This window comes from Erithacus rubecula (genome assembly GCF_903797595.1).
Source record: "Erithacus rubecula genome assembly, chromosome: 8".
NCBI lineage: Eukaryota > Metazoa > Chordata > Aves > Passeriformes > Muscicapidae > Erithacus > Erithacus rubecula.
In genome coordinates this window covers 21,934,401-21,952,954 of record NC_136659.1, presented here as the reverse complement: position 1 = coordinate 21,952,954, position 18,554 = coordinate 21,934,401, and the positions used below count along the sequence as shown (strand labels likewise).

The window sequence follows — 18,554 nt, the reverse complement described above, 5'->3', positions numbered from 1 at the left end:
CGTCCCCTATAGCTAGAGCTGGTGGCAGAGCTGGTGACAGGGGTGTCGGGAGTTGCTGCAGGACAGGACGAGCCCGCAGCAAGGGGAGGGATCGCGGCGCACGGGCTGCGGGAGGCGGTGCCGCCCCGCCCGGCGGTGACGCGGCGGTGACGCGCGGCGGCGGGCGATGACGCGGGCGGGCGATGGGGCAGACGCTGTGCGTCTGCTCCCGGGGCACCGTCAGCCTGGGGGGAGCGCGGTACCTCCTGCTCCACCGCCTGGCAGAGGGGTGCGCGGCCGGCCGGGGCGCGGGGAGCTCGGGCGGGGGGTCCCCGTGCTCCGGGAGGGATGCTCGGGCTAGGGGGGTCCTCGGGCCCAGGGCGTGCTCGGGCATGGGGAGGGATGCTTGGGCATGGACGAGCTTGTGTTTGGGGAATGCTCGGGCATGAGAGATGCGCGGGCTTGGGGGTGTTGTACAGGAGCAATGGTTGGGTGTGGGGGACATGCTTGGGCGTCGGGGTGCTTGTGCATGAGAGATGATTTGGCATGGGGGTCACACTCAGGCATGGATGGTCGGGCAGGATGGGGAGGTGCTTGAGCTCAGGTCACTTTGGGGTTTGGAGAAGTACTTGGGCTTGGTGAGAGATGATACTTAAGCATTGGGGGTACTTGTGAATGACAGGTGATTCTTATGTTGGGTGACAGGGAGGGGTTGGTCATTCCCAGAAGTGAGTGCTTGGAACCATGGGAGTGGAGATGACTGGGCCAGTGGGGTTTTTGGGCTCTCGGCAGGTGCCTGCAAGTTGGGGGAATGTGCATACCTGGGGGATTCATACTACCCTCTGTTCCCTTTGGCTGCTCATGGGCACAACGCCCCAACATGGATGTCACAGCCCCCAGCCTATGCTATTCTTGATTCCTTGCAGGGGTTTCAGCTATGTGGACCTGGTGGAGGGGCTGCGGGATGGGCGTTTCTACGCCCTGAAGCGCATCCTGTGCCACGACAAGGAGGACCGGCAGGCCGCCCTGCACGAGGTGGAGATGCACGGCCTCTTCGACCACCCCAACATCCTGCGCCTGGTGGCCCACTGCATGGTGGAGAAGGGCGCCAAGCACGAAGCCTGGCTTCTCCTGCCCTATGTGAAGGTGAGGGGGGCTTTCCTGGCTGCCCCACCACCCCAGGAGCAGCAGTGGTGACCAGCTGCTTGTGTTTGCCAGGGGGGAACCCTCTGGAGAGAGGTGGAAGCACTGCGAGAGAAAGGCACCTTCATGCCAGAGCAGCGGATCCTCCTCATCCTCCATGGGATCTGCCGTGGGCTGCAAGCCATCCACAGCAAGGGCTATGCACACAGGTGAGGAGCGGCAGCACCGGCTGGGGGCATTGGCAGGGACCCCAGTGGGCATTCAGTGATGTCCATCCCCACAGGGACCTCAAGCCCACCAATGTGCTGCTGGATGAGGATGACCAGCCTGTCCTGATGGACCTGGGCTCCATGAACCAAGCTCACATTGAAGTCAGCAACTCTCGGGAGGCCATGGCTGTGCAGGTGGGTGGCCTGGGACGTCACCCCACGGTCCTGTCCCTGCTCCAGTCGCTTCATTCCTATCCTCCTCTCTGCAGGACTGGGCTGCCCAGCGCTGCACCATCTCCTACCGTGCCCCCGAGCTCTTCACAGTGCCGAGCCAGTGCGTTATAGATGAGCGTACGGATATCTGGGTAAGGATCCAGCCCTCTGGCCTCCCCCATCCCACTGCTGCAGGGCTGCACTGACCCCCCCACACTCCAGTCCTTAGGCTGTGTGCTGTACTGCATGATGTTTGGAGAGGGCCCCTATGATGCCATCTTCCAGAAGGGTGACAGTGTGGCCCTGGCAGTTCAGAACCCCCTCACACTGCCCTCCACAACCAGGTGAGGGGCTGGGGATGGTGATCCCGTTCCTGGGTGGCCCCCTGTCCTGTGCACCACACAGATCCTCCCCTTGCCATCTTTTTTCCAGGTACTCGGCTGCCTTGCAGCGTCTGCTCTTCTCCATGATGACAGTGAACCCCCAGGAGAGACCCAGCATAAATGAAATCCTCCACCAACTGGAGGGGCTTCAGCCAGCACCGGTGGGACAGGACACCACGCAGATCTGAGCCCATCCCCTTCCAGTGGTGACATGTCCTGAGGCTGAGCCAGGGGAAAAGCAGCTGCTCTAATCCCTGCTGCACTGCAGACCTGTTGCAGAGGGGATTGATGCCCTGGGGGAGAGCTGCTGCTCTGTGCCAGAGGTGTGTTGGGTTTGGAGTGTTCTGTGCCCTGGATGCTGCTGCCTGGGCCTTGGTCTGTGCCCCTGAGCTGTGGATATGTGATCTGCTGCTAAACATGGGTCCCTTGCCAGCTGCTACCTTCCCTGGGGGTGGCAGAAGAGGATGTTGTGGGACCCCTCCTGGGGATGGGAGCTTCTGTCCTGCGGCTATGTGTCCCAGGAAGGTTGTTCCTGCCCGGGGCAGAGCTGCGGGCCGGATCCCGGTGCTGTGCTGGAGGGAGGCAGAGGGAGTGCCCACTCTGCCACCGCTCTTGGCACCGATGCTGCCTTGTGTTTGAAGTAAAGTATGTTCTTGCGGAGGTGTGGCTGTGTCCCTGTCTGCAGGGAGGGGTCCTGCTGGGACATGGGGAGAGCAGGGCACACTGTCAGGGTTAAGCAGCCAAGCGTTGCTGGAGGGGAAGGGCAGTGGAGGCCAGCCGGGGCGGCACAGCCAGAGCATTAGCAGTAAGCAGGGAAAGTTAATCCCTGGCCCCAGAATGCTGTTATTGGGAGCTAACAACTCTGCAGCTGGAACCAGACACTGCTGCTCAGAGCGTCCGGAGCTGGGCACTGCAAGGCAGGGATCAGCACAGGCAGGCAGGCAGGGACAGGGCTACAGGCAGAACTTTTATGCTGCCCATGAAGAGGGAGGTGGATGCCCAGACTGGGAAGCTGCCAGACCCTGGGAGAAAGGAGCACCAGCTCTGCTCCGGTGGGGGTATGGGGACAGCACAATCACACCAGCACTGAGGACACCCCCATACAAGCAGGCAGCCTTGGCTGGAGGGGTTCACTGGGGCTCCAGCAGCTGGGTTACCCATGAAAGGGGGTAAAAAAAGAGATGCAGACAAGCAGTTTCACGGGGAGCATTCCCCTCCTTTAATCCTCTCACCGCACACAGCAGTACAGCAGCCGTGGGGGTTTGTGCAATGCTGGGTGCTATCGCCGAGTGCACCCACTGCACCAGAGAGCTGGGCATATCCCTCGCCCTGTATGGTGACCACAGGGGCAGGGGTGCCAGATTGCTCCCACTGCTTCAACCACTATCTTTCCAGGCAAGCCCACCTACCCTTGGGCTGCACATGAGAAGAAGACCCAACACCTGCCATTCTTTTCTTGCTCAGACTAAATCTGCTCTCCTGAGCTCCAGGATACAACACAGGGCCACATATCACACAAGGAAGCGGTACCCATCCCTGGCTGGAGCAACAAGTGGGGTGGGATGTGTGCCACAGCACCAGGGACTAGACCCCAGGGGTCTTACCTGCACAGGTAGCAAGCTGGAGCTGGAACAGAGCACTGGGAGAAAGCATAGCAGCACCAGTAGCAGGGCTGAAGCACTCACCACACACCTGACCTGGCAAGAAACCGATACAGCTGGGGGATAATGGGAGACATGGAGGCTCTGAAACGGTTTATTGCAAAGGGATTGCAGGTAACACAGGGAAGGAGCATGGTCCTTTATTGGCTGAGGCTTCTCTACTCCTCACCCTCTTCTTCATCCTCATAGGAGTCCAGGCCCACTTCCTCGTAATCCTTCTCCAGAGCAGCCATGTCTTCCCGTGCCTCGGAGAACTCCCCTTCCTCCATGCCCTCGCCCACGTACCAGTGCACGAAGGCGCGCTTGGCGTACATCAGGTCAAACTTGTGGTCCAGGCGAGCCCAGGCCTCGGCGATGGCCGTGGTGTTGCTCAGCATGCAGACGGCGCGCTGCACCTTGGCCAGGTCTCCCCCTGGCACCACCGTGGGCGGCTGGTAGTTGATGCCCACCTTGAAGCCCGTGGGGCACCAGTCCACAAACTGGATGCTGCGTTTGGTCTTGATGGTGGCGATGGCGGCGTTGACGTCCTTGGGCACCACGTCCCCACGGTACAGCAGGCAGCAGGCCATATACTTGCCATGGCGAGGGTCACACTTCACCATCTGGTTAGCTGGCTCAAAGCAGGAGTTGGTGATTTCAGCCACAGACAGCTGCTCATGATAAGCCTTCTCTGCAGAGATGACAGGGGCATAAGTGGCCAGGGGGAAGTGAATGCGAGGGTAGGGCACCAGGTTGGTCTGGAACTCAGTCAGATCCACATTCAGGGCTCCATCAAATCGCAGTGATGCTGTGATGGATGAGACAATCTGGCTGATGAGTCTGTTTAAGTTGGTGTAGGTTGGGCGCTCGATGTCCAGGTTCCGGCGACAGATGTCATAGATGGCCTCGTTATCCACCATGAACGCACAGTCTGAGTGCTCCAGTGTAGTGTGGGTGGTGAGAATGGAGTTGTAGGGCTCTACCACAGCAGTGGAGACTTGTGGTGCAGGGTAGATGGAGAATTCTAGCTTGGACTTCTTGCCGTAATCAACAGAGAGTCGTTCCATCAACAGGGACGTGAATCCAGAGCCAGTGCCACCTCCAAAACTGTGAAACACCAGGAATCCCTGGAGTCCTGTGCACTGGTCAGCCTGTGAGGACAGATGGGGAGAGGTTGCTCTGAGATACATTTCTTTGTGGACTGGCTGTCCATAAGTCCTTTCAGGACATGGTCTATCCCCGATGTGCTCAGCTGCATATCCCTCCCAGGGCTCAGCAGGCCTTGCAGGGTGTTCTGTGGCCCACCAGAATTCTCGACCCCAGTCCAGGGGGACACATCTGCAGTCACTTACCAGTTTACGGATCCTGTCCAGCACTTGATCAATGATCTCTTTGCCAATGGTGTAGTGCCCACGTGCGTAGTTATTAGCAGCATCCTCCTTGCCAGTGATCAGCTGCTCAGGGTGGAAGAGCTGGCGGTAGACACCTCCCCGAACCTCATCTAGGAGAGAACAGGGGCAGGTTGACCCCAGTGGAGACTGTTGGTTTGAGCTGTCCGCCAAGCAGACACGAGGGTGCCAGCAGCCATCCCTCACCCTGGCTCCGCCTGCCGGTGCAATGGCCGGGGACCCACACGTCAGCAAAGCCATCACCAGCATCAGGTTTCTCTGGCATGAGGAGGTGGCTGCCACCTCCCTGCACAGCTCAGCTTCTCCCACCCTTCAGGAGCCGCGCCTGCCCACAGCGCAGCAGGAACTGCTGTGCCGGTTGGGCTGGTTTCTCTCTGTGCACATGTGGTACAAGCACCGCTGACTCTAGGACACTTCAAGAACAAAAGCAGGTGCTCATGTTTATGGCTTCTCCTGGTGAAAAAAAAAAGGGCCCTCGGGTGGAATCCAGTGCAGGATATTAAATCCAGTGCATAAGCACCAGCTGCCTGCTACCCACCCATGGGGGAACCTCAGGCTGTGTGAGCTCCCGGGAGCATCCTGCAATGGGCTGTTTCCCAAAAATAATGACCACTATAATCCCCAGCTAGGGTGCACTCACCAATCACCGTGGGCTCCAGGTCCACAAAGATGGCCCGTGGGACGTGCTTCCCTGCCCCAGTCTCACAGAAGAAGGTGGTGAAGGAATCGTCCCCGCCGCCAATGGTTTTGTCGCTGGGCATCTGCCCGTCGGGCTGGATGCCGTGCTCCAGGCAGTACAGCTCCCAGCAGGTGTTGCCCATCTGGACGCCGGCCTGGCCGACGTGGACGGAGATGCACTCGCGCTGGGGAGGGGGAGGCAGGGTCAGATCCTGGCACAGCTCTGCCTTGCCTACTCCAGTGAGGGCTCTACCTGCTGCCCGTGCCACACAGTCACCCACATTGGACCCGCTCTGGTCAGTGGTCCCGGAGAGCACATTTTCCTTTCGGTGACTTCCTGTATCACCCTGAGAGGCTCCCCAGCTGCCCTCAGCACAGACACCATGCTGGATCAAGAGCCAGCTTTGGCATCCCTCTTGCCCCTGCCCTCACTGGGGGCCACCGCCACAATGGACTCTGGCTGGGCCTGTCCTCCAGAAGTAAAGGGAGCAGAGCCTGTGCCAGCTATTCTGCCAAGGTCCCTGGCAGCCTCAGCCTCTTCCCCATGCAACAGCCATCCAGTGAGGAGCTGAGCTGTCAGAGGCACACATTTAATCCTTGAGGGGCAATCACCATAGGGAAACCCCTCTGCCCTCTGCTCCAGAACCAGATAAGCAATGTTGTGGGTAGAGTGGGCCTGGGGATGCACAGGGGCTGAGAGGCAGCCAGGTAAGGGCTGGCAATGAAAACCATCAGTTTCTGAGGAACATAGATTCCCTGGGCTACACAGTCCTAATCCTGTGCTGCAAACCCGTGTTGGCAGAAGTGCCAAGGAGCAGGCTGAGAGCTGAAGTAGTGCTTCAAGCACTCCCATTCAGGAAGTGCAGGCCTGTTCCTCTACTCCAGCATCCCTTCCCTGATGTCCCTGGCACCCTGCCTCTGCTAGTCCTAGCATCCCTGTATCACTGCTCCCGGCATCCCTGCCTCCCCGAGCAGGACGCCCCGACTCAGCATCGAGGTCCTGGAGCAATTTGCTCCTTCATTCCCCGATCGCACAGTGCCCTTAGCCGCGATGGGCTCCGTGCCCCGCTCCAGCGACCGGGTAGGACAAGGGCTTCTGCTTCCTGCGGGGGGGCCAAGAGCATCCCCAGCCGCAGAGAGGAAGGGAGGGCAGCTGGGGCAGGTTCCCCGGCAGGGCCCGGTCAGCGCTGCGGCAGCGCCTTCTGGCACGGCCCCGGCCCTCTCCCGAGCCGCTAAATATAGACAGCTCCGGCCCCGGGCGAGGGCAGCGGCGACTGCCCGCTTCGGAGAGCGTCCCCAGCCCGCGGGACGAGCCTGGAGGGACGGGACCCCCACACCCGCTCCCCGCCGCCAGCCCCGACGGGGCGCGCACTGCCGAGGGGCAGCCCCGCCGAGCGCCCCGCTCCGGCCCCCGGTGCCCGGCGGGCGCTCCACCCTCGGCAGCTGTCCCCGTCCATCCGCGGCCAGCGCTCCCCACCGGAGAGGTCATCCCCCTCTGTCCCCAGCGCCCCTCCGTGCCGCGCCGCGCCGCGCCGGCGGTGGCGGGGGGGGCAGCGCCGCGGTGCCGGTGGCGGCGGGCGGGGTGGGGGGCACAGGGCGAAGGGGGCGCGCTGCCCCCGGGCAGGGGCCGGGAGGGCTGCCCAAGGTCACGGCGGGGAGGGAGGGGGCGGGTGGCGGCGGCTCCGCCGAGCACGGTGCCGGGGGGCACTGGCGGGCCGCTGCCGGGCGCCGTGCCCGCCGCCGTGCCCGCCTCCCGGCCCGCACTCACCATGCTGCGGCGGGGGGTGCGGGCTGTCCCGGCGGCTCGGTGCGGCGGGGCTCGGCGCGGAGCTGCGGCTGCGGCAATCCCCGCCGCAGCGCTCTCTTATAGGTGGGAGGGGCTCGGTGCCGCCACGCCCCCTTATTTGGGTACACTTGCATGCGGGGAGCGAGTACCCCCTTCGAGAGCCGCGGGAGCCCGGCGGGGTCCTGCCGGCTGCGGAGGAACCCCGAGATGAGGGACACGAAGCTGCTCCCCCTTCTCTGCCGGGAGGGACGGGAGGATCTGGGGACCAGCCCTCAGGGGTGACCGGCAGTGCTGAGCCACCAGCACCGGGGGCAGAGCAAGTCGAACAGCCCCTAACCTGCTCTGCTACCAGCTCCCCCAGGGATGTGGGGAGACCCCGAGTCCACATGGGTCTCTAGAACAGGAAGAAGGAGGAGAAATACAACAGAGACACAAACCAGACTCAGGAGCCTGTTTTGCCCCCTAAACCTCCTTTCACCATCGATGCTCTGGGAGGCTCCAGTCAAGGTTTGCCCTTCTCTCCCAGTGGGGACAGACAGGCAGTGCTGCACAACCCTGTGAGGCTGCAGATCTGCATGACAAATCTGGGCTGCCAAAAAAGGGTCATTGCAGCCTGCTTGCTGTTAATAACTTGTGACTACATTCAGAGCAGCAGCTCTGTTTGAGCCCTGGCCAGTACAGCCACCTCTGCCAAGGCCAGGCTGATCCTGCTACAGAGGATGCCTGGACCGTCAGCCTCGAATGTTGCCTGAGCAGGGAGCGGGCTCTGCCTTTGCTGCCAGGACCTTGGGTCACACAGCTACTCTTCCTTGGCCATGGGGATGGATGGGCCTCTGCTGCTCAGTAGCATGCCAGGAGACACTACTGGGCCCCTTGCCCATGACAGAGGTGCAGGATGACTTTTAGAAAAAGGTATAGGACACAGTTCCAACTCCTACATCCTTTTGGTGGCAGTCATGTCTATGAAGACACAGGGAGAAGTCAGCAATGGAATTACCCTGAAGGAGCAGATTCCCTCCTTTCCCCAAAATCAGATAAGACATAAGGATTGGATCAGAGCAGCACCTGGTGTGAGGGGCAGTGACTCCTGCCCTGGCATATAGCAGCAGCAGGCACCACTCAGTCTAAGCCTGGCACTCCAGTCAAGGCAAGCAGAGCGGTGCCAGCAGCCCTGCGCAGTGCGATGAGTGCCTGGCTGCGCTCCAACACCCAGGGCTGGCCCACTCTCCCCTCCAGCTGACACGGGTGCATGCCGGGAGGAGGGCAGGGGAGGACAGCCCCTGTGGGTCAATATAGCTGGAGCATTAGTGGTAAGCAGGGAAAATTAATCTCTGGAACCAGTACACTGGATGATGAGTAACAGAAATCTCCACTTTGCAGCTGGAGCCAGGAGATGATGGTGGGGCTATTTATCACCAGGCAGGGCAGTGGGAAGACTCAGAATGGGGACAATGCAGAAGATGATCTAGGCCAGGTAGAGTGGGGCCATATGCCCCAGAGGGAAGGCAGAGAACTGGCAGAGCAGGGCAGGCTGAGGGCAGAGGTACTCCCAGACAGACGACCCAATGCCTAAGCTTGGTACTTCTCCTTCCCATCAGCAGCACTCGTCCAGATCCGTTTGGTGGACATGCTCCAGCACCTTCTCAGAGCCTGCCATGTGTCCTGGACATATCCCTCTGGTATGGGGCTCTTATCTATGTGGGGAACTGGAGTTGGAGCAAAGCACTGGGAGGAAGCATAGCAGCACCAGTAGCAGGGCTGAAGCACTCACCACACACCTGACCTGGCAAGAAACCGATACAGCTGGGGGATAATGGGAGACATGGAGGCTCTGAAACGGTTTATTGCAAAGGGTTTCTGCAGGTAACATGGTTAAGAAGCATGGTCCTTTTTTGGCTGAGGCTTCTCTACTCCTCACCCTCATCTTCATCCTCATAGGAGTCCAGGCCCACTTCCTCGTAATCCTTCTCCAGAGCAGCCATGTCTTCCCGTGCCTCGGAGAACTCCCCTTCCTCCATGCCCTCGCCCACGTACCAGTGCACGAAGGCGCGCTTGGCGTACATCAGGTCAAACTTGTGGTCCAGGCGAGCCCAGGCCTCGGCGATGGCCGTGGTGTTGCTCAGCATGCAGACGGCGCGCTGCACCTTGGCCAGGTCTCCCCCTGGCACCACCGTGGGCGGCTGGTAGTTGATGCCCACCTTGAAGCCCGTGGGGCACCAGTCCACAAACTGGATGCTGCGTTTGGTCTTGATGGTGGCGATGGCGGCGTTGACATCCTTGGGCACCACGTCCCCACGGTACAGCAGGCAGCAGGCCATGTACTTGCCATGGCGAGGGTCACACTTCACCATCTGATTAGCTGGCTCAAAGCAGGAGTTGGTGATTTCAGATACTGACAGTTGCTCATGATAAGCTCTCTCAGCAGAAACCACAGGGGCATAAGTGGCCAGGGGGAAGTGAATGCGAGGGTAGGGCACCAGGTTGGTCTGGAACTCAGTAAGATCCACATTCAGGGCTCCATCAAATCGCAGTGATGCTGTGATGGATGAGACAACCTGGCTGATGAGTCTGTTTAAGTTGGTGTAGGTTGGGCGCTCGATGTCCAGGTTCCGGCGACAGATGTCATAGATGGCCTCGTTATCCACCATGAACGCACAGTCTGAGTGCTCCAATGTGCTGTGGGTGGTGAGAATGGAGTTGTAGGGCTCTACCACAGCAGTGGAGACTTGTGGTGCAGGGTAGATGGAGAATTCTAGCTTGGACTTCTTGCCGTAATCAACAGAGAGTCGTTCCATCAACAGGGAGGTGAATCCAGAGCCAGTGCCACCTCCAAAACTGCGGAACACCAGGAATCCCTGGAGTCCTGTGCACTGGTCAGCCTGTGGAGAGAGGCAAGAAGGGTTCACCACCAGCACTGACTTGGCTGGAGGGAAATTTCAGACTTTTGTTTGAGTAGCGGCAGATTCCTCCCAAGGCGCAGCAGAGTTCACATCATGCTCCCACCCCCTGAATGATGCTCACCCCAGTCCAGGGGGACACATACCCGCTCTGCAGTCACTTACCAGCTTACGGATCCTGTCCAGCACTTGATCAATGATCTCTTTGCCAATGGTGTAGTGCCCACGTGCGTAGTTATTAGCAGCATCCTCCTTGCCAGTGATCATTTGTTCAGGGTGGAAGAGCTGGCGATAGACACCTCCCCGAACCTCATCTAGGAGAGAACAGGGCCATAATAGATTTGCTAATGGGATAGGGGTTAAGGTGGCAGGAGCCACACTTGGGAGCGTCCTGCAATGGGCTGTTTCCCAAAAATAATGACCACTATCATCCCCAGCTAGGGTGCACTCACCAATCACCGTGGGCTCCAGGTCCACAAAGATGGCCCGTGGGACGTGCTTCCCTGCCCCAGTCTCACAGAAGAAGGTGGTGAAGGAATCGTCCCCGCCGCCAATGGTTTTGTCGCTGGGCATCTGCCCGTCGGGCTGGATGCCGTGCTCCAGGCAGTACAGCTCCCAGCAGGTGTTGCCCATCTGGACGCCGGCCTGGCCGACGTGGACGGAGATGCACTCGCGCTGGGGAGGGGAAGGCAGGGTCAGATGCCAGCAGAGATCAGAAATGCAATCACTGCAGGGTGTGCACAGCTCTCAAAGGGCTGGCCCCTGCCAGCTTGGGAACCCACACTGCCCTTGCTTCTGGGTGCCCTGCATCCATTCCAATCTGCTGCTTTCTCCCAAATCTAGTGCTCTGCCTCTCCTCACCGCACTGACCATCTCAGTGGCCCGAGGAGATGAAGACCCATCTGCAGGAGCCCAGAATACCATACCACCCATCCCCTGGCCTGGCCCCACCCACAGCCATGGACAGCATCCAGTGAGCATCTTCTCCATTGCTCAAACATCTGTATGGCTTAAGGGCTGAGGCCAGGCAGCATCTGTCACAGCTCCTCTTGCAATTCCAACAACAGAGCTGAAGGCTGAGATGGCAGAGCACCACCAGGGCACTGGGAGCTGAGGGCACTGAGGATGGGTGGCCAGCCATAGGGGGGGATTTACAAACATGAGTGGTTGCCATGCTCTGAGGCTCAGCTTCCCTAAATTAGCTCTGGAGGAGGAGGAAGCGGTAGCTGCACTTTTTAAGTCAATGGAAAGGCTGAGGTAGGAGGGTCTCTTATCTCACAGCTTCAAGGCTAGTCTCAGGTCCCTCAGGAGAAACCAGGTGAAGGTGGGCTCTGCAACCTCACTCACTTCAGATGAGGCACCCCAGAGCCTCCAGTTCTTTTGGTAAGAATGAAAATATTCAGTGCCTTAGACCTGTTGTTGCCAAGGACTTGGATGTGTCATCAGGCACAACTGAGGCAGAGGAGCATCCAAATCAAACCGGATTTCCAGAGCTGTGGCGCCCCACTATGAGTCAGCTGGCAGGAAGCCGGTGGAACCAGCCATTTTGCACTCAGGAGCAGGGCAGTGACTGCTGTCCTGTGAAGTTGCACAGGATGCAGCATGTCCTGGCTCTCTGCATCTAAAATGCTTTCAGTGCTGCATTTCAGAGGCAGCAGTGTCAGTGAGGGATGGCAAGAAGATAAGCCCTTGACACCCATGGTGAGAGGCAGAAACCCATCTCACCTTTCCCAAAGCTGAGGTGCAAGAAGAGCAAAGTGATATCCCACCTATCCCTCCCATCAGGTCCATAAACGTTGTGTAACACAAGGAGACAAGGGTAAGACCGAGGACTTAAGACCTGAGGTAAGTCTTCCAGGATCCTCTGCAGAAGGGCACAAGAAAGCACTTGGCACAGATGCAAGCACCTCAAGGAAGGGGAGACGAGAGAGATCTCCTCCCTGGCAAAGGACCTTGTGAATCAGCTTGGGGGTGGCAGAGGGTTATGCTGCTGACTGCACTTCATCCCAACAGCAAGAAGCAGCCAGGACTGGCTCTATGAGACCCAGCGCTGACAACAGGCTGGGCAGAGCCCAGAAGCACCAGGACGCAGCAATGCTGGACACCAGCCAGCAGACTCTGCTTTCTTCACGGCAAACTCTGGCACAGGAAGGGCTGGGAGCATGGCTCTGCGGGACAGCAGGCAGGGTGCCCAGGAAACCTTAGGGCTGGGATGCTCTCCAGGGCAGCTGGAGAGCTCCTGAGCCAGAGATCGCCGCAGGACCACGGCGGCAGGGCCGCCTGGAAGCCCACCCACAGTGATGCCCACCCTTGGAGCAGGGCAGTGGGTGAAGGAAGCCGCAGCTTACTGCCGGAGCTCAGCTGTGGGGCTGGCAGACGGGGCGAACTCCCCGCAGCCGAGGATGGAGTATCTGGAACCGGGCAGGTTCCGGGCAGGAATCACACTATTAAAAGTGGGAGCGATGAGAGGCGACGCGTCCGCCCGAGCGCCGGTGTCCGCAAGGATCGCTGGCGGCCTCCTTGCCACGGGTACGAGGGGATGCTCAAAGACGGGAGGCTGCTGAGAGCCGGGGAGGGAGCGGCTCGGGAACAGGCTGAAGCCAAAGGCAGGGCAAGCACAGCGGGCTTCTCGGGAAGGCAAGGGGACCCCAGCCCACTGCGGGGAGCACTCGCGGGAGCGGAGGGAGAGAGCAGCCGGCACTCACCATGATGCCGCCGCTGCCGCACGACCTGCCTGTCCCCGGGTGCCGCAGCTCCGCGCTCCGGGACGGCCCCGCCGCCGCCGCCTTATACCGGGGGCGGCACCGCCCCGCCCGGTACTGCCCCAAGCGCTGTCACGGATTTGCGTGCATTGCGCAGATTTGCACAGATTTGCATAGATGGGGCTGTGCGTCCTGGCGGGGTGCACTGGTGGGGCATTCGGGGAGCAGCGTCCCCTGACTGCGGGAGAGCCGAAGGTCCCCTCCAGGAAAGGGGCATAAGTGTTGTTCCTGCTATGCTTGCCAGTCCTGGCAGAGGGGTTCTGCTGAAGAACAGAGATGGCACCTTCCAGCTTGGCATCCTGCTGGTGAAAGACACCATCCAGGCACTAACCAGGAGAGACTTCGGGGGTTGAAGAAGGAAAGACAGCCAAGAACTTGGCCCAGATCTTTCCTACTGGTGGGCTTATGTGATGATGTGATCCTCGAGCAGGTAGTGAGCCAGGTCTCTGGCTGCCATCCAAGGCTTCTTGAAAAACACCTGGGAGATTTTCTGGAGGAAACTTGGTACAAGAAACCCTCCAGAGACGAACCGAAAGTTTTCTAACCTCTTTGGAGATCACTGGAAAAAAAAAAAATAGCAGGAAAACTCAGTCCTGTCCTTTGTGTCAAGCCCCTCAACAAGAGCTGTGCCCCAGCACGGTGCTGAAAGCCCTGCCTGCCAAAGGGCTGCTTCTCCATCCTGTCTCTGCATTACTTTCACTGGTTTGATCTGATTTCACAAAGCTTCATGAAATGAATAGTGAGGGTGTAGAGAGAGCTTGGAGCACCTTGGAGGGTTTTTATTGGAGTCTACAGTGACTTCACTGATGTCTGGCCTTACTATAATGAATAATGTGTCCTACCCTTCCAAAATACTCAAAGTATTTACTGTGGTGCAGAACCAGTCCTGCATCTGCCTCAGTGCTCTGACTTAATGAGTTTTCACTGAAAAGTGCTGTCATCTCTCAGCTTGATCTGAAAGTTGAAAGCTGGACCTAAATTATCCACCTACAATGGCCTTTCTTTTTGCTTGAGTCACCTGGAAAGTGTCACCTTCACTGATGAGCATGTGTAAAGTGACTGAAAGGAAGAGTACTGCTGCAAAGCCTGTGCTGGTGTCTAAGCAACACACTTCTGAGACCTGCACAAATGGCTGAGCCAGAGGATTGGAGTGGATTTAATCAAGTTAATGGGAAAATATTGAGGGTTTTTTTCCCACAGAGATGCCCCAGGTAGTGAGTGCTGCTGAACCTGCACAGGATTCTCTGGTGACTGGATAACTCTGGAAATGCCTCCCTGTGGTATAAATGTCCTTTGAGTGACCTCAGAGATCACTAGATAACACAGACCATGCTGATGCAGACAGTCCATGAGAGTGACAGAGTAATTGGTAGCACTGAGGCATCAAAATTTGAGCCCCAGAAGTTAATTAGAGTGAAAAGGAGTGATGGTATCATCTTCCCCATGAAAATCTTAACCAAGGTGTTCACTGTAATGAATAGTGGATGCCAGGGAGTCACTTCTCACTGGGTGTGTCCTAGAACCCTCCTTAATTCCACAGTGCCAATGAATTCCGGGGCATTTATAGCACAAATGCCTTGCAGTGTGGTTGGAAGCAGAGCTAGGCAGCAAGCAGCATTTCAGGCTGTGCAGTTCACCCAAATTCTGAAGATTTCCATAGCAATCTGGTGGTACCTAGGGGAGCAAAATCATGTGATACTTCAAGAAATTCCTGGATCAGTTAATGTACCATGATGGTGGAGAGTTGAGAGAGAAGTGTCCCTGATTTGTCGTTGCTGCAAATGCGTGTTCACAGTGAAAATACCCACTCAGATGCTTTTTTGTTGGATAATCAGACTGACAAGAGAGCCATGAGTCATTCAGAGCTGTGCATCCCCGTGTGCCTCTGATCTGAAATGCCCAAACAGATGTCTAAGCTTTTTTTAAAATGCTTAAGAACATCTGGCTAAATCCAGGGAGCACCAATCGGCTGCATCTTCTCAGTGCCTAACTGCTCAGCAGCCTGCCAGATGCTGGTAGCAGCAGCCTGAAAGCACACAGTGGAGGCTGAGCTCACTCTGGCTGCATTTGTCCTGAGGCAACCCCTCTCTTAGAGAGATGTTACCCACACATCCAAGAAGACCCTGCAAATGTTTTCAGGCAACATCAGAAATCACAAGGCTACAAGAATTTCTCAGGAAACATTTTCATCGATGTTCAGAACACAGTCAGATCCTCCATCAGCAACCAGAGAGATGCAAATAGCAAGCAAGGAAAATTCTAGGCTATAGAGTCAGAATTCAACCATCTCTTTATTGAAAGATGGGAAAAATATTGAAGGTACCTGAGGGACAGAGCCCTGCCCACTGCAGGGGAAGCCCCTACTTGCCACTGTCGGAACCCAGCCAGCTCTAGGCAGGTACCTGCTGGTACAGGAACACCTGTGAGCAAAGCTTGCAGTTACCCAAACAAAGCCTCTCATATAGCTGTCTTGCAGAAGTATGTTAAAGACTGCCACACCTAAAGCACCTAGAGCTGAAACTGGGGAGGAGATGAGTTCAGAGCCCAGCTTGGTACCTCCCATCCACACCCCAGTTCCCTGATCTCTTTGCTGAGGAAAGCCCAAACTATTGTTCCCAGTTTTCAGACCTCAGTTCCACCCCAGCTGTTCCAGGCAGAGCAAACAGTGTCACAGGGCAGTTTGGGGACATGGCCTTCCTGGGAAGGTAGAAGAGAACACAGCTGTGCTGTGGGTTTGGCAAGGAAGCCCATTGTGCCCTCCACTTTAAAAGCAAGCACCAGATGGTGAGAGGTGCTTCAGGAACAAGGCTCCTGTCTGTCTCTCTAACCCCAGCCAGGAGCTTCCCAAAGAGGTTGTATCTGTGCTTGTCCTGCTTACCCCTCACTCTGTCCTTGCCCTGCCCTTAATCCTCTTAGCAGCATGGTCAGGTGGGGAGGTGGAGAAGCCAGGATGTACCTCCAGCCCGTCAGTGCCCTGTGCAGTTTGCTCTCCAGCTGAAGGCTGGATAGTGTTGGCTGGTGAAATTAATAAGTCTGTTGAAAGCATGGCGCTTGACTGCATGTGCAGATGTGAGTTCAAGCAAGGCCCCTGTGATGCTGACTGCTTCAGCAGTATCCCACTGAGCTGTTGTGCAGCGTCCCTAAAGCACAGCTGGTTCCTGGTGATGGCCCAGCATCGTATGAGTTCTGCTATGGTTCTACTATGGCAGCATTTGGGACATACTTTTCCCCCTGTTGGAAAATTCATGCACAGCATGGAGATGGGCAGAAAATGCTCCCTTTGCCATTCCTTAAAATATGCATGCCTTGTCTAGGTCAGAAAGGGCCCTCTGAGTACCTCATCCTTCATCTGGCATAGGTAGAGCTGATCCAGAGATGAGAAAGAAGGGTGACTGGAAGATTAGATGTCACAGGCTGCAAGGAAAGAATGGGAAGTATCAGAGGGCCAAGCAGAGAGTCAATAAAGGCCTCATTGAACATCTTCAGCAACCCACATGTGGCATTTACTCCTAGAGATCTGCTGGGATGTAGGGCACAATAGTGATCTGAGAGAAGTTTTCTCTGCTGCAGCTGAGCAACAGCAGCATAATTGCTGGTTCAGATATAATGAAGTCAATTGTGCAACGCCTGCTGCATTGCCCAGAGCGTGTGCCTCGGTACAGAAACAATAAAGCTAATTCCAGATCTCGCTACAGTCCTAAGCCCTGAATCACAGGGCAGTGGCAAGAGCGGGGAGGCACTTCCCGGGACACAGGCAGCCCCACAAGCCAAGCCCCAACCTGTGAGGCTAAAAGGGGCTGTGGGACAAGTTGGAACGAGCTCTTTCTCAGACAGGCAGGCCCTGGGTGAGCAGCCTTCCTGGCTCAGAGCCAGCTGCCCTGGCTGCCGATGTCACCTGCCTTTCTTCATGTGCTGGGAAAGGCAGCTTCACACCCACGGGAGCAAAATAAAACCTCACCTGTCTAATTGCAGTGACTTCATGTCAGAGCTCTGAGCATGCCTGGTGTGAACAATCTGCCTCCAGGCGAGTGACAGAGACTGAGCCTGCTGAGGTGGCCCCATGTTCTCAGGCAATACTGATGTGAAGTGTTGATGGGCTTCTGTGGAAGTGCCAGTGATGCTTTTCCTCTTTTCCATCAGCTCTCTGAGCTGGTGATGGCACAAGCAGAGTAGGAATACCTGGAAATAGAAGCGCATTAATTCTGCAAGGTTGTGTAATGCTAGGAACTCCTGGAGGGATATAGGTTACCCCATAGGGCTGAAAGGGCTCCCCATACACCAGACAGAAGTGTAGTTGTGGTGATGTCTTCATGCCCAGCCCTTTTGGCCTTCCTGTCTTACAAGTTCTCAGAATTGCACCAAAGCTGTGGCCAGCTCTGTCGCAATGCTGAAGACATGCCTGCGAGCTGGCAGTGATGGGGCAAGAAGCAGCCATCACTTCCCCTGCTCCCAGGGAAGTGCCTTGCCTGTGGGACTGCAGCTGAGCCCCTGGGCAGCAGAGGGGACGTGGCAGGTTCACATGGAGCAGCTCTGCAGGTGTACCCCTCCTTGGAGGTACATAAACCACAGCCAGGCAGGCCAGTCCTGCACACACTGGGAAAAAAACCAATTCCTGTCACAGAAAGCTTCTTGACGGTGGCCCTGCTGTGCCCTGGCCTTTGGATGCAGCTGAGCATCCCATGGCTGGAGAGATGTCTGCAAGGTGTTTTGCTTTACATGTGGAAGCGAGTTGTTTAGTAATCCAAGTAGCTTGTTGGCCTCAGGGCAAGCCAAGGGCAGAGCTGGGCCTGGAGAAGCTAGCCTGGAGTCTTGGGGATTGCTGTAGAGTTGTTAAAAGTGGAAAGGAGGTGCTGGCAGCTGGCCAAGGACTGTTGGATGTCAGAGGGAAACAGTTAATGTGATAAAAGATGCATTTAATAACTCGGCCGGGTAATGGCTCCCAGGGTGCTCCTGCCTGGAGCTGTTTGTGTGCAGAGAGTGTGAGATTGCAAAACAAGAGCTGTCCTCCCTGCTCCTCCCAGAGTTGGGTGCTGGGAGCCAGTGGCCTCAAGTCACTGGGCTGAGACCTTGAGTTCAATGGGCATCCTGAGGATGCCTGGCTCAAACACGTACCTGAGAGCTTCCTAGCAGAGCTAAGCCAGATGATGTGAGGCTGTGAAAGAACACAGTGATGTGCATGTAAAATTACAGCTATTTGGCAGAATTTCCCTGTTGCAAGGTCTCAGAGCTCCAATCTGCTGAATTTTCATGCTCAATGTGGCCCTCCTCATTAGGACAAGCCATCTCCAGGCACCCTGAGTACAGCTAGGGCTGCTGTGCCCTCCCTGTGATGGTGTGACCTGCACAGCATGACTCATGTTCTGCCACTTAATAGCCTGGCACTGGGCACATTCTGGAGAGCTTTACCACCTCCCAGGCAGGAGGATGCACAGTCTGGCAAGAGCTGGGTGCCAAG

General features: G+C 57.2%; 3 protein-coding genes across 4 annotated transcripts; 1 reads left to right on the top strand and 2 right to left on the bottom strand.

Annotated features, from left to right (window-relative positions):
* Positions 1-114: 114 nt before the first annotated feature.
* On the top strand, positions 115-2,587 carry STK16 (serine/threonine kinase 16). Its single transcript, XM_079311691.1, has 7 exons — positions 115-268; positions 906-1,125; positions 1,198-1,331; positions 1,406-1,526; positions 1,601-1,696; positions 1,767-1,888; positions 1,977-2,587. The coding sequence occupies exons 1-7, from the start codon at positions 183-185 to the stop codon at positions 2,113-2,115; spliced, it is 918 nt and encodes a 305-aa protein (XP_079167817.1). The 5' UTR covers positions 115-182; the 3' UTR covers positions 2,116-2,587.
* A 1,081-nt stretch (positions 2,588-3,668) lies between these two features.
* On the bottom strand, positions 3,669-7,531 carry LOC306804358 (tubulin alpha-5 chain). Its single transcript, XM_079310794.1, has 4 exons — positions 7,423-7,531; positions 5,617-5,839; positions 4,920-5,068; positions 3,669-4,718 (listed from the first exon to the last, which is right to left on the bottom strand). The coding sequence occupies exons 1-4, from the start codon at positions 7,423-7,425 to the stop codon at positions 3,747-3,749; spliced, it is 1,347 nt and encodes a 448-aa protein (XP_079166920.1). The 5' UTR covers positions 7,426-7,531; the 3' UTR covers positions 3,669-3,746.
* Positions 7,532-9,255: 1,724 nt separating this feature from the next.
* LOC306804437 (tubulin alpha-4A chain-like) lies at positions 9,256-17,077 on the bottom strand. Of its 2 annotated transcripts, none has more exons than XM_079311003.1 (4): positions 17,058-17,077; positions 10,790-11,012; positions 10,503-10,651; positions 9,256-10,319 (listed from the first exon to the last, which is right to left on the bottom strand). In XM_079311003.1, exons 2-4 carry the CDS (start codon positions 10,968-10,970, stop codon positions 9,348-9,350), a joined length of 1,302 nt encoding a protein of 433 aa, XP_079167129.1. In that variant the 5' UTR covers positions 10,971-11,012; positions 17,058-17,077; the 3' UTR covers positions 9,256-9,347. The 2 variants fall into 2 exon arrangements, with proteins under 2 accessions (XP_079167129.1, XP_079167128.1); XM_079311002.1 differs by lacking the exon at positions 17,058-17,077 and adding an exon at positions 13,043-13,145.
* Between the last annotated feature and the right edge of the window lie 1,477 nt (positions 17,078-18,554).

Coding starts and splice junctions, on each gene's coding strand:
- LOC306804358 (XM_079310794.1), bottom strand. Junction 5,069..5,616: donor CCTGGAGCCCACGGTGATTG/GTGAGTGCACCC, acceptor GTTCTCTCCTAG/ATGAGGTTCGGGGAGGTGTC. Junction 4,719..4,919: donor TGGACAGGATCCGTAAACTG/GTAAGTGACTGC, acceptor CTGTCCTCACAG/GCTGACCAGTGCACAGGACT.
- LOC306804437 (XM_079311002.1), bottom strand. Junction 10,652..10,789: donor CCTGGAGCCCACGGTGATTG/GTGAGTGCACCC, acceptor GTTCTCTCCTAG/ATGAGGTTCGGGGAGGTGTC. Junction 10,320..10,502: donor TGGACAGGATCCGTAAGCTG/GTAAGTGACTGC, acceptor CTCTCTCCACAG/GCTGACCAGTGCACAGGACT.
- STK16 (XM_079311691.1), top strand. CDS start 183: ATGGGGCAGACGCTGTGCGTCTGCTCCCGGGGCACCGTCAGCCTGGGG. Junction 1,527..1,600: donor GGGAGGCCATGGCTGTGCAG/GTGGGTGGCCTG, acceptor TCCTCTCTGCAG/GACTGGGCTGCCCAGCGCTG. Junction 1,889..1,976: donor ACACTGCCCTCCACAACCAG/GTGAGGGGCTGG, acceptor TCTTTTTTCCAG/GTACTCGGCTGCCTTGCAGC.